Genomic DNA, 14,811 nt, shown 5'->3' with positions numbered 1-14,811 from the left:
ATCCTAGCCCTATGGACACCGGACAGACCAACCCGAATCAAGGTAGATGCTTCAGGCTTTGCTACCGGCGGTGCCCTCATGCAGAAGCAAAATGATGGCCAATGGCATCCCATCGCCTTCAGATCAGCCTCTATGCAACCAGCAGAATGAAACTACAAGATCTATGACTGGGAAATGTTAGCTATCATAGAAGTGTTGAAGGACTGGAGGAACTTCCTAGAAGGACTACCCCAGCCATTTGACATCATCACTGATCACTCTAACCTCGAATTTTGCGCACAGCTCAAGACCTCACCCACCGCCAAGCTCGCTGGGCTCTATACCTTTCACGGTTTGACTTCCACATGATCCACCGCCCTGGTAGAATAAACACTCAGGCTGATGCTCTTTCCCATATGGCAGCCCACCAGGTACTAGACAACGAGGATAATTGACAGCAGACAGTCCTTGAGCCCAACCATTTCACCAAAATTGCAGTGTCTATCCTATGGAACCCCTTAGAGGATCGCATCCGGAAAGCCTCACAGCGGGAAGCACAGGTATTGGAAGGTCTTAAAACAGTCAAAGAGCACAGACTACAATGCTTGGCCAATGGAATCGCTGAATGGGAAGAGGACAACAGTCTGGTCTACTACCGAGGACAAGTGTATGTGCCCGCAGACAATGACCTGCACACTGAAGTACTATGTCAATGTCATGACCATCCCACTGCTAAACACCCTGGGCTCCATGGAACACTCGATCTAGTTAGCACCCATTTCTGGTGGCCAACACTGCACTCCTTTGTGGAGAAGTATGTAGAGGGATGCGAGACGTGCGCATGCAAACAGATCCAAAGACACCCACGAGCTGTAACTCAACCACTAGACGCACCCTTGGGGCTATGGGAAGAGGTAGGGGTGGACTTGATAACGCAATTACCTAACTCCCAAGGATACGATGCAGTCCTAGTCTGCACGGACCTCTATGGGAAACAAATTCATGCCCTCCCATGTACCAGCTCCATCACTGCAGAAGGAGTTGCTGACATCTACTACAAAGAAATCTTCTGCCTTCATGGGCTCCCTCTTCACTTCAAGTCTGACCATGGGCCTCAGTTTGCAGCCAAACTCATGTGATCCCTACTTGCTAGACTGGGAATAAAATCAGATCTTACTTCCGGGTACCATCCTCAGTCTAATGGTCAAGCTGAACGCGCCAACCAAGAAGTAAAAAAATACATTCTGTCATGAAGTACATAGCCCCTATCATTTTCCTTTTCTCACCATCTCAACGCCCTTACTTGTACAATTACATCACTGTCAAATCCCATTGATTACTGATCCACCTGATCCCCATCATTGATTACTGATACATCTATTACCCTTCTACTGGCTTCCGCCACCTTCCTTGTTTCTAAACTGTACAGTATTACATCGTCATTTCTTGCAGATTGGATTATGTATATTAAGCCAATCCCTCACAGCCTGGTCTCTTATCTTGACCTCTCTGTCATTATCTGGGACCAGGTATGTGCTTACTTATTATTACCTATGACTACGATACTCAATATATCTCTGTCATTATCTGGGACCAGTTTACCTCCACTCCACTTAGTCGCTCTGCCTCACTGACCTGCTTAGTTGCTCCGCCTCATTGCCTTGCTTAGTCACTCCACTTTCCTGCTCTGCTAGTCACTCCGCCTCTGTGTTAAGATTATGTACACCATGTAACTGTGCCAGAGGCCACAAGGTGTCTAAGAGCGGGAGGTCGAGTGGGACAGTAGTGAAGTTATTAACAACACCGCCGTTACGCCGTTAGTCCCCGGAGATCGAGAGTATAGAAGAGAGGAGCTGAGTAGCAGCCAAGTCGGAGCGGCGGTATCACCGGTGATGAGGAGTGAACCAAAGAATGTATAAGTCCTAAGGTGGAGTAGAACGTACTTCAAGGCATTGAGCCTGAAGACTTAGAGAAGGACTGAGTTGGGAAGGGAGATCTGAGTTGATGATTAAACTGAGGAACCACAGTAGCGTACAGACAGTATTTATATCTACGGAGCGGTGCATTGGTGCGGAACGCCAGACTAACTACTAGGAGCTATACAAGTAGTACCTGCAGGGTAAAGTAAAAGACAATAAGGAGGGACTAGAACGAAAGGGTATGTGTAGCGAGAAAGAACAATAAGGAGAGATTACAACAAAGGTGGATCTTCGGAATACCAAGCGGCGGAATGGAGGCCCAAGGCATGGACTTGACACTCTGCCACTTCGTGACAAGAAGGAAATTCAAGAAATATGCGCAATTTGAATTTCTTAGTTTTTTCATGCTGAACTTTCTGTCATTGTCAGTAGCAAGCCCTCAATGCTCATGCTCCAAGCCTTAAGAGAGCACCAACAAATTTAGTGTCCTGATGCGGGAGTTTCAAAGTCTCTGCGGTGATAACTGAACTAGTATGTAGGTAAAACATCTATGTAAAGTCTACTCATTCTACACCCACAAACCAAGGATTGTTCAACAACTCAGCAGCTTAGGGAGGGGCTGAGCAGTGCCAGCTTTGGTGATAAGCGCGTTCATGGCGAGAAGGTGAAATTCTAAAATTCAAGAAAAAGTAAACATGAGAAATGATTCTCAATTCTCAATCACATGCACAACCGAGCATTTATGTAAGCAATGAGTACCGGCAATGCCTGTTAATTCCGTGTCTGTTTGGCTCTGTCTGTTATCTGGTCAAAGCTGGCTTAACAATGGGACGCAAGGTAATCAAGGTAATCATCCTGTATATACACGTTAATGACAAGTAAAATACATTGAAATATATGTGAGCTAGTCAATATGATTATTGAGAATAGTTCAAACTATGAAAATATAGTGGATTCCAAGTATTCATGTGTATAGCCTATATCATTTACCTCCGAATCTTTTTCTAGATCTTCCTTGCCATCTGCATCTTCTTCCTCCTGCTTACTTGACATATATGCCGCATCTGTACCCCGCTCTATGTTCCAAGCTTCAACAACTGTCAAGAGAAGCTCTAATTTTGCTACTTTATTCCCTAGTTTTAAAGTGGGTCTAATTGACAGGTCTGTCTTCCCAGCTCTCTGCTCGTGATCCCGATGCCAATCCAACTGTAATTCAAGCTCAGTAACCTTGATGTCACCATCACATCGCCCCTTGGATTATCACACAGCCCATCAAGAAGGTTATGCATCTGTGTCACATCTGTCAATGGTAGGCAACTTTCTTCTGGGAAGTACTGGCAATCAGTTTCCGTCGCTTTTTTTCATTCCCCTTTGCCTCTTCAGCCCTCTCCATTCCTCAAAGAAAAGTCTGTGCTTCTAGAGTATTCATATCTGTCCTTACAAAATCACCTGTCTGATTCCGCTTCAATGTCATACATGCATTTGTCCAATCCAATGTTGCGTTTGGAGCTCTCACTTTCATTTGGCTTAAGTCAGAAAGTGCACTCTCATTGTAATTGTTTGTTGATGGAATATAAAGCTGGTTGGACAAATTGGAAGATAGGTTGCGGCCAATGATTTCTGTGCAGAATCAAGTCCATGTGTTGATAGCACCTGACAAGACCGTGCCTACAGGTCAATAGCTATAGAGGTTCTGAGGCCGGATCTGGCCCGGGAATGGCCCGGGATAACTCCGAGGTCCGGAACTGAGTATTGGCCTGTAGTACACACTGGGAGTGGGACGTCGGTGAAGCTATTAGCAACACCCTTCACACACTGTTGGTGTCCCCGGGAATTATGGCAAGAGTGCAAGATTGGGATGAGCAGCCTAAATGGGGTTCCTGATGATCCGGGAGTCCGGGAGCAAAGGGTAAAGAAGATATTAAAGACTGGGATAAGATGGTACACTTGATTTCAAGCTTGACTACAACGTACAAAGTATTCTAGCTTATATACATCCCAAATACAGTCAGAAGACCTCGATGAAAGCTCGGAACAATAAATAAATACAATGATGGTCACAAGGTTATTATTCCGAAGTCTGGCCGCTCCGGGCCGGGCCGGGAAGCGTATGGGTGAATTGCATGCATATGACAGCACCCTCGAATAGGTAAATAACAATACCATGCTGATCAGGAAGCTGCAAAGATAGGGCCAAAACAGAATATACAGCCTCAGGATGTTCCCAAGGCTGCCCATCAAGTGATCCTGTGGTATATGATGCATTGGGGCCACAGAGAAGTTTAGGATTTGATCGAACTTTCTCCAGGTGTGCCAATAAGGATCTGTGAATCGGTCCAGTGTCAAGGTGGTTCATATTGGCACATCGGATAACTCGGAGGTAAGGAAAAGTGATGCACTGTCCAGCAAGCTCGGTAAGAGTGGGGATATCATGGAGGGCCTGATAAACATTATATTCTAGATGATTAAACTTTCCAGAGACCTTTTCATTGCGAATAAATTTGAGCATTTCACGATAGACAGGTAAGTGAACAAGGATTTCTGCTGCAGCATCACAATGTAATTGATAGCACGTGTTCGAAGTATCTGGAAACCGTATGAAGAATCCGACGTGTTCACGGGCTTCGAAATAGATGCCGTGACGATCCTGTTGACCTTTCTTGCTGTTGTTATGCTTCAGTAGGAGTCCCATCAACTCGTTAGCTTAACACCACCACGCGAGGAGACCTTCTCGATGCGTGCCTTCTCACTTGCATTTCCAGATTCTGCAGCTGCTGCATTATCCTTGTTCATGAGCAGCATTGGAGGGGTTTTGTGGTTCTCTTCCCAGTATTGTGCCATCCAAGCAGTAGCACCTAAAAGCAAAGTAAGTTTCTATTATTGACTCAGAGTTAAGAGTAAATACCTTTATGGGCGTTGTCACGAAGCGGCAGAGGCGGAGTGACTAACGGAGCGGGAAAGCGGAGCGACTAAGCAGAACGGTGAGGCAGAGCAACTGGACAAGGCAACAAAGCGGAGCGACTAAGCAGAACGGCGGCAGGCTGGTCCCAGATAATGACAGAGATATATTGAGTATCGTAGTCATAGGTAATAATAAGTAAGCACATACCTGGTCCCAGATAATGACAGAGAGGTCAAGATAAGGGACCAGGCTGTGGAGGGTTGGCTATATATACATAATCCGGTCTGCGAGAAACAACGATGTAATACTGTACAGTTTAGGAACAAGGAAGGTGGCGGAAGCCAATAGAAGGAGAAGATGGGTCAGGTGGATCAGTAATCGATGGGGGTTTGACAGTGATGGGATGATGTATCGTACAAGTAAAGGCGTCGAGACGGTGAGAAAAGGAAAATGATAGGGGCTGCATACTTTATGACATTACCCCCCTCCTTATGACCATTGCCCTCGATGGTCAAGGCTTTGCCGCTGTTGGGTGTTTTTTATGAAAGGCCCGAACAATTTTTGGTGCGCGACTGAAGTTGGCTGCGGGTTCCCAAGAGTTGTGCCCTGCGTCGTAACCTTTCCACTTAACCAAATATTCCAACTTCTTCCATCGAACCCGGCTGTCTAAGATCTCCTCTACTTCGTATTCCGGTTCGTCTTCATCCTCTAAGTATACCGGCTCTGGTGGTGTTGGTATTTCGCCATTAATGGAGTTACCTTTCCAGGGATATAGTTTATCGACGTGGAAGACGGGATGGAGGCGATCTAGGGATAGGGGAAGGTCAAGGCGGTAGTCTAAAGGGCCAATTTTCTCCAGAATGTGATAAGGGCCAAGCTGTCGATCTCCTAACTTTTCACTGGAAAGTTGAAGGTTAATGTCCTCCGCACTGAGCCAGACTAGGTCTCCAACTTTAAATTGATGAGCTTTCCGCTTCCCGCGTTCGTATCCCTCCTTCTGTTGTTTCTTTCCTAGGTGTAAGGCAGCTCCGGCATCTTGTCACGCTTCTCGGAGAATCCGTATATGGTCATCCACAGCTGGAATACCGCTGCGTTGGCCCACTGGGATATTGAACAGGGGAAGATAGCCGTAGGTTAGCTCGAACGGGGACATGCCTAGCGCAGAATGAGTCCGTGAGTTAATCACAAACTCCGCCATGGGAAGGTGCTCTGCCCAGTCATCTTGTCGTCGTCCTACATAGAGGCGGATGTATTTCTCTACTTCCTGATTTGCTCGTTCGGTTTGGCCATTAGACTGAGGACGGTATCCGGAGGTTAGATCTGATTTAATTCCTAGCCTAGCGAGAAGGGATCGCATGAGTTTAGCTGCAAACTGGGGTCCGCGGTCGGATTTAAAGTGAAGAGGAAGACCATGGAGACGGAAGATCTCTCGGTAGTAAATATCGGCAACGCCTTCGGCTGTGATGGAGCTGGTGCAAGGAATGGCGTGAATTTGTTTTCCATACAGGTCTGTGCAAACCAAGACAGCATCGTAGCCTTGGGAGTTAGGTAGCTGTGTTATCAGGTCAACCCCTACCTCTTCCCATAGACCGGATGGTACATCTAATGGTTGAGTTACGGCCCGTGGGTGTCGCTGGATCTTCTTACGGGCACAAACCTCGCATCCCTCAACGTATTTTTCCACAAAAGAGCGCAACGTAGGCCACCAGAAATGGGTACTGACCAAGTCGAGTGTCCCGTGTAGTCCGGGGTGTCCTGCAGTTGGATTGTCGTGGCATTGACGGAGTACCTCAGTGCGTAGGTCGTCGTTTGCTGGTACGTATACTCGACCTCGGTAGTAGACCAACCCATTGTCTTCTTCCCATTCGGCTATCCCATTGGCCAAGCGCTGTAGTCCGTGCTCTTTGACTGTTTTGAGACCCTCCAATACCTGTGCCTCCCGTTCTGAGGCTTTCCGGATACGATCCTCTAAGGGGTTCTGTAGGATCGAAGCTGCAATTTTTACGAAGTGGCCAGGTTTAAGGACTGTCTGTTGTCGGTTATCATCGCTGTCCGATACATGATGAACTGCCATGCGGGAGAGAGCATCAGCTTGGGTGTTTACTCTGCCAGGGCGGTGGATCATATGAAAGTCAAACCGTGACAGATAGAGGGCCCATTGGGCTTGTCGGCGGGTGAGGTCTTGTGCAGTGCGCCAGAATTCGAGGTTCGAATGGTTGAGGGAGTCCTTCTAGAAAGTTCCTCCAATCCTTCAGTGCTTCAATGATAGCAAGCATTTCTCGATCTTAGATTTCGTAGTTCCGTTCCGCTGGCTGCATGGATGCCGATCTGAAGGCTACCGGATGCCATTGGCCATCGTCTTGCTTCTGCATAAGGGCGCCTCCCGTGGCAAAGCCTGATGCGTCTACCTCAATTCGAGTAGGCCTGTCTGGTGTCCATAGAGCAAGGATCGGTGCGGAGATGAAGGCTTCTCGAAGGGTATCAAATGCTTTCTGTCGAGTGTCGGTCCAGGTAAAGCTGGTGTCTTTCTTCGTCAGGTCGTTCAGAGGTCATGCTATTTTGGCAAAATTCCGGATAAAGCGTCGGTAGAAGTTTGCAAATCCCAAGAACCCTCGTAGTTCCCGAAGATTAGTAGGGACTGGCCAGTCGCGAACAGCCGCTACTTTTACCGGATCCATTCTCACCTCCCCTTCTGAGATGATGAGTCCGAGGTATTCAATCTGTTGTTGTTCAAATTCGCATTTTTCTGGTCGTAGGTAGAGGTCGTGCTTTTCTAACCGAGTTAATACTTCCCGTACCATTTGTCGGTGTTCCTCGAGATCGTTACTGAAGATAAGGATGTCATCTAGGTAGACTGCCACCTTGCCGGCTGCAATGAGATCAGCAAATATAGCATTCATAAGTGCTTGGAATGTGGCAGGGGAATTTGTGAGACCAAAGAACATGACCTTAGGCTCGAACAAGCCTCGGGTTGTTGCGAACGCGCCTTTCCATTCATGCCCCTTCTTAATCCGTATGTTATTGTAACCCCAGCGGACATCAAACTTCGTGAAGTATCTGGCTCCCTGAAGTCGGCTAATGATGTCAGCAACTAATGGGAGAGGGTATCGGTTCTTCACAGTGTACTCGTTCAGTTTCCGGTAGTCTTGTACGAAACGGAGTTTCCCATCCTTCTTCTTTACGAAGAAGACCGGTGATGAGATTGGTGATTTTGAGGGGACGATATAGCCTTTCCGTAGGTTTTCTTCTAGGAAACGATCCAACTCCTCCTGCTCGTTTAGGGACATGGGATAAATCTTGGTACGCATGGTTGCCGGTGCTCCAGGTACGAGATCAATTGCATGGTCCCAAGGTTGGTGGGCAGGTAATCGTTCGGAGGCAGATTCTGAGAAAACCTTCTTGAAATCACGATACTGCTCAGGGACCATTTCTTCAAAGGTTTTAACGGGTTTGTCTCGGTTGGCTTCCTCTGCTAGCTGCTGGGAGTAAGTGAATCCTGCGGCGCACCAGACTTCCTCCGTCTGTTCCTCTAGAATTCCTGCTTTTACCCATGCCCGGCGAGTTTTATGATTGGCTCGAATTCGGTGTATTGGTGGTTCTTCCACCGCTGCTGATTCACTCGGTTCAAGGGTCGCTTCTAGTGGCACCTCAATGTGGGGGTTTTCTGCAGGAGGTTCCAGTTCCGGGAGTTCGAGGATCGGGGTTTCTGTGTGAGTGGCGGCTAGATGAGAGTACAAGATCTCCTCGTCTGGGACTTCTTCTATCGTTACTCGAGGAGGCTTTACTGAAAGTCGTCCTTTCTCCCAATCAATCTCCGGATTTACCTTCCGTAGCCAGGGGAGTCCAAGGATGATGTCTTCACCTCCTAGGTTGGTGATCAGAAAGTCCATCCATCGCTCTTGATTATCCACTGTGAGTGCTAGACGTGCAAAATGGGTTATCCGTCCAGCTCGGTTAGGTGTTCCATCGATATTGAAAACGTCGATTGGTTTATGGAGGGGTGCACATCTTACATGGTTCCGGGTGACAAAGTCTTGGTTTAAAAACAGGGCGGTAGCTCCACAGTCTACCATGGCTGCAGTTGTTATACTGTGATTCCTTCCTCTTAGTCTCGCATGAATTCGGAAATGTGGGGAAGTAGAGTTTAATTCCCGAATCGACGATATTGTACATGATGGGTGCGAGTCATACGAGGAAGTAGCGAACATAACAAACTGATTACGGGGTACTCTCGGTGCAGCCGAAGCGGGTACCCTCTTTAAAAACCCTGTTGAAAGCCAGAGGACGAGGAGGACATAGCGTTAGCACGATCAAGTAATTCCCTTATTTGACCAATCTGATTGGAAAAGTCCTGGTTAGGGGGGCTCGGAGTAGCAGCTACGGGTGCAGGAGCAGATGTTGGGGTCGAGGACGCGATTTGGACGGATTCGTTTGGGAATAGGGAGAATGGCGCGGGTCCCGTAGCGGATATCTGTTGGCGTCGAGGTTGCTGGCGTCGGCCTCGGTCTCGTCCGAGTCCCATGAATTTGTCTTGGCAGACTGCTTCCAGATGTCCTCGACGTCCACAGTAGCGGCAGGTGGTTTCTCGGTGTGGGCAGTTTTGCTTGACATGACCTTGGGCACCGCAGCCGAAGCATCGTCCTCGCATGCGAGCTAGGAATGCTTCCCTAGTATTCCCATTACTGGTGTGGGTTGCATCAATGTCCATAGCGTGGGGGTCAGCAGGGGTAGTATGAGCGGTATGCGTGGGAGGGTATCCAGAGTTCCGGCCAGTCATGGTGGGATCGTGCAGGTAGACATCCACCGATATGGCCCGTTTGATTGCCTCCTTCAGAGTCGGAGCAATTCCTTGGGCAATGTTTACGGTGATGAGGTGTTGTCGGATCTCTGGGAGTAATGCAGTGAAGAAACGTTCCCGCAAGTCAATATCAGACATTTCAGTCCGATCTCCGATATCCTTGAACTTCTGAGCGAATTCCGCAACTGTCTGTCCTTTACTTTGCCTGAGATTCTTGATCTCGCTACGGGCTTCCATACCTGGGTCCATTGGTTCAAACCGTTGGCTAAATTCCTTCAGAAACGCCTCCCAATTTCCTCCGAAAGGGGGATTTTCCGCATTGAAATGTAGCAGATGGGGAGTTGCCCAATCTCCGGCACTTTCTGTGAAGAAGCCCAAGGCGGACTTGATGAGTTTTACTTGGCTTTTGGCGAGATCCGGTTGTTCTGATGCCCAATTCTGGAACTGAGCCATGAAGCGACGGGCTTCAGCGCCATCTTTACCCTTGAAAACCTCGGGTTTGTTCATGCTTGACTTAGAGGATGAGCGTTCCTCCATAGCTGTAGCAAGGTTAGCTACTTGTTGTGAGGCCTGGCACAAAAGGCCTGCTCTCGTCCTATCTGGACTGGGCCTAAGCAAGCAGGACAGCTGCCTAGGCCGTACAAGGGGAGGTGGGATAAATGCCGCTACTGGTGTAGGGAGCCTGACCAGTGGTGGTTGCGGAGCTTGGGTGGACCTAGCCAAAGGTCCTGGAGTGGGGGAAGGAGGTGTAGTTGGTGAGGATGGAGGTGGTTGGGGGTGTGGAGCCTCGACGTAGACTGTAAGTCGTAGGAGAGGCTCAGGAAGTTGAGAGAGGTGTTCAGAGAGGTGAGACAGAGAAGAGAAACAGAGTTGAGTGAAACAGAGGTGAAGGAAACAGAGTTGAGGGAAACAGATAAAGAGGAAATGTATGACAGGTGAGACGTGTCAGGCCCTGTTAGCAAGTACAAGTAGACTGTACTAACAGGGACCAAGCCAGGTTGGAAGAGTTTCCAGATAAGATTTGACAATAACACGCTGGGGAGCTCCGAGGGGAGTCCCCAGCCTAAATACTATACATGTGACAGCCATGTGGCATATTACATAATGGTAAAAGCGGACAAGGGGAGCTCTGGGTATACAGTGGGGAGATATAGGGAGGTAGTAAGGAGGAATATGATAGGTAAGGAAGCAAAATCAGGCAAGGCATGACACTTGTCTGATGAGCTGAGCCATGAGATCCTCCGCAGAGGTGTTTGGGGCAGGCGGGATAGGAGTCGACATGATGGGAGTAGGCAATCGGGGCTGGGGAATCGGCAGGAAGGTTATATTGCTCACAGTGAGTGGCTCTCGGATTGAGTTCGAAAGGGCGTTGGGGCAAGGTTGAGACTGGCAATCGCGCCAAGTATCGTCGTTGTTATGGGCGTGAGCTTGGTCTCTGGGGTCAAGTGCGTGCGGGAGTGCGGAGCAGTCTATACTGGCAACAGGTGTTTCGGAGTCGGGCGGAACTGGGGAAGACGTGGTGTCTATAGACCCTGCAAGGACAACCTTATTGGTAGGCTGTCAGTGCAGTAATGGATCTTGACCTAATGTCACGAAGCGGCAGAGGCGGAGTGACTAACGGAGCAGGAAAGCGGAGCGACTAAGCAGAACGGTGAGGCAGAGCAACTGGACAAGGCAACAAAGCGGAGCGACTAAGCAGAACGGCGGCAGGCTGGTCCCAGATAATGACAGAGATATATTGAGTATCGTAGTCATAGGTAATAATAAGTAAGCACATACCTGGTCCCAGATAATGACAGAGAGGTCAAGATAAGGGACCAGGCTGTGGAGGGTTGGCTATATATACATAATCCGGTCTGCGAGAAACAACGATGTAATACTGTACAGTTTAGGAACAAGGAAGGTGGCGGAAGCCAATAGAAGGAGAAGATGGGTCAGGTGGATCAGTAATCGATGGGGGTTTGACAGTGATGGGATGATGTATCGTACAAGTAAAGGCGTCGAGACGGTGAGAAAAGGAAAATGATAGGGGCTGCGTACTTTATGACAGGCGTTGAGGTCTTTGTGCATACAACAGCCACACCAAGTAAAAAACTCGATTTCAGCTTGCTGCTCTGAAGAAAGCTTCTGAAAGTCCTCCTCACCGAAATGACGGAGCACCTCATGGTACGTTTAATCATTTCGACAGATCCTCTCTGCCTCTGAAAGGGCATCCCAAGCAGCTGGCCCACCTGCAGCATTAATCTTCTGAACTCCAAGCTTGTCAAGTCCATGCTGCGGGCCTCCATTCCGCCGCTTGGGATTCCGAAGATCCATTCCTTATTGTAATCTCTTCCTATTGTTCTTTCTCGCTACACATATCCTTTCGTTCTAGTCTCTCATTATTGTCTTTTACTCTTTCGTTCTAGTCTCTCCTTATTGTCTTTTACTCTACCCTGCAGGTACTACTCGTATAGCTCCTAGTAGTTAGTCTGGCGCTCCGCACCGATGCGCCGTTCCGTAGATATAAATACTGCCTGTACACTACTGTAGTTCCTCAGTTTAATTATCAACTTAGATCAACTTAGATCTCCCTTCCCAACTTAACTCCTCTCTAAGTCTTCAGGCTCAACGCCTTGGAGTACTCTCTACTATAACCTTAGGACTTAGACGTTCTCTGGTTCGCTCCTCGTCACTGGCGATACCGCCGCTCCGACCTGGCTGCTTCTCAGTTCCTCCCTTCTCTACTCTCGATCTCCGGGGACTAACGGCGTAACGGTGGTGTTGTTAATAACTTCACTACTGTCCCACTTGTCTTCCGCACTTAGACACCTTGTAGCTTTGGCACGGTTACACGGTGTACATGATCTTAACAAAGCTCTGCTACCACTCGAAGAATCTCCTCGGGTGCAATATTCTTAATTGCCTGTTTGCCTCGCTCCTCACGGTCCATCAAGCGTTTAAGCTCAACAATTAGTGATGCAAGCTTCTTCTGATTGGCAGCATGGTCAGTGACCATACCAAGAACTTTTTTGTAAAATGTGTGCTCGGTGAGTGGATTCCTCTCACCCTCTGGACTTGCACAATATGTCTTATACATCTCATATATTATATCTGCCCACCCATTGAGCTGTTCCTCACTGGTATGATTGGGTGCTAAGGCAATTTCAAGAAAATATATCTGTTTTTCACCAGTGTTGGGATCAATGACAGCTGTATGTCGAGACTCATAATTGAGATTCTTGTGCAAGGTCCCATTTCCGCTAATTGAAATCGCTAGAAGAATGTTGTGAGTACTTATCTAATTTTGAATAAGTAACCGACCAGGTGCTTTATAAATTGCTTGAACAACCTGAATGCAAGCAGCAATATTGGCGGAGCAAAGAACGCGACCTGTTGATCTATCACTGACATTGTCAACAACACTAATTCCTAGTGCTTTCCCAACACTGTGAATCATATGGTTGACTTTGTCTGAGTGAGGGGGCTCCATCAGCTACAAGGTCCATAATGCACAAACGCATTCCGGGTGTGATAATATTCTTGTCTTTGATTGATTGACGCGTGAATCTGTCCAGAGCCTTCTCAGTCGCGTTCTTGACGTGATTTGGCACCCTAGACACGGTCTTCTTCAAGTTATCCCTGGTCCGGCACAGATCATCACTCCTAAGCTTCTCTTTTCTTAACTTTTCTTGCTTCCTGACTAATTCTCTGTCCAACTCGTATATCTGCTGCCGGGCATCGGTAGATCCTTTTGGAGAGAGTGAATAAATCCTGAAGTAGTGGAATTGCTGCCTGACACGCATCTCTAAGTCTTCACGTACAGATTCAGAACGACTGAATTGTCTTCAAAGATTGCGCAACTTCTTGTAGAACCCATTGGCACGGATCTTCTCTGCAGGTAAACGGTCTGATTCAGGAATGGATGCCTTGCTACAGGAAGCTGACACGTGTTCAGGACAGATGCTGGAAGTGGGAAGATGGAAATGATTCTCCTTGGTTTTCTTGGGTTTTCTGATGCCTGCAAAGTTGTAAGTACGCGATTTTCCAACTCTTTTAGTTCCCCATTGGATGCTCGATTAACCTCAAGCCATCAACCAAGCTATCAAGGCTGCGAGAGGGCGAGGAATTAATCAACAAAGACGCGTTGGGCCTTTACGTAATGTACTAAGCGCGTCCTGCCACATTTGATTCCGCTGATGGAGTATTTGGGATATTGCGCAGCAGCATCAGCTCCAATTCCCTTCAAACAAAATGACATATACAGAAGCTGAAATTCTACTCGAAGTGTTGGAAACAGATTTATGATAATTGTGCCCCAAAAAGTATGCTGGATTGATCATTGTTCAATTAATTTTTCAAACACCAAAAATAAGAATTCTGCTTGCAACACTTCAAACAAAATGGTTCTCTTAGTTGATCCCGCAGAAAAAATCAGAGAATTTGCTGTATTTTCAAGCCTGTACGAGCCAAACTACTCGCGGCTTGGAATCTTTCCTAATTGATATAGATAACAAACAAAGCCAAACACTGTCGAAATCAGAGGTATTGCCGGTACTCATATCCTTTAGCACCGCAAATGCGGCAATCCCCGACTCTGAAAGGGTTTAACATTTTGAGCTTGTAAAATGGACAATTGATAGGTTGAGAATGAAGTACAGAAAGAAAAGTCATTTTGTAAGATATATTCTAGTGGTATAATGTATACAGTGATCTTGGAGTCCTTGATACAAAACATCAAGTTTTGCTTGTGACTCTTTCTTATTTTACAATGTCTCAAATTTAAGTATCTAGAATCAAAGTATAGTATATTAAGATAAGCTCACTATAATCAATGCTAAAGGACAAATTTTGATTAATTAGGAATCAAATTGTATTAAGGGTGATTGTCATGGTTTTGGAGTCTGTTAAGATCATGTACACTGTGAAGCCGTGCCAGAGGCCACAAGGTGTCTAAGAGCAGAAGGTTGAGTGGGACATTAGTGAAGTTATTAACAACACCGCCGTTACGCCGCTAGTCCCCAGAGATTGAGAGTAAAGAAGGAAAAGAGCCAGAAGCAGCCAAGCTGGAGTGGCGGTGTTGCCAACAATGAGGAGCGAAGGGAGAGCCTAATAGAAAGGGAATGTGTAGCAAGAAAGAACAATAAGGATGAGATTACAATCAACAGTAGATCTCGGAACACCAAGCGGCAGAGCGGGGCACTGAGGCATGGACTTGGCGGAGTCCTTGATAC

At 47.4% G+C, this 14,811-nt stretch overlaps 1 protein-coding gene across 1 annotated transcript; it reads right to left on the bottom strand.

Annotated features, from left to right (window-relative positions):
* Positions 1–3,966: 3,966 nt before the first annotated feature.
* C8R40DRAFT_1054935 (uncharacterized protein) lies at positions 3,967–4,593 on the bottom strand (the record flags this gene model as incomplete). Its single annotated transcript, XM_046224964.1, has 1 exon — positions 3,967–4,593. A coding segment is annotated over one exon (627 nt), but the record flags the coding sequence as incomplete, so codon positions are not given.
* Positions 4,594–14,811: the final 10,218 nt, after the last annotated feature.

Source organism: Lentinula edodes (assembly GCF_021015755.1).
Source record: "Lentinula edodes strain Le(Bin) 0899 ss11 chromosome Unknown C8R40scaffold_38, whole genome shotgun sequence".
In the NCBI taxonomy this organism is placed as follows: domain Eukaryota; kingdom Fungi; phylum Basidiomycota; class Agaricomycetes; order Agaricales; family Omphalotaceae; genus Lentinula; species Lentinula edodes.
The sequence above is the reverse complement of the archived record's forward strand: the minus strand, read 5'-3'. Positions and strand labels throughout refer to the sequence as shown.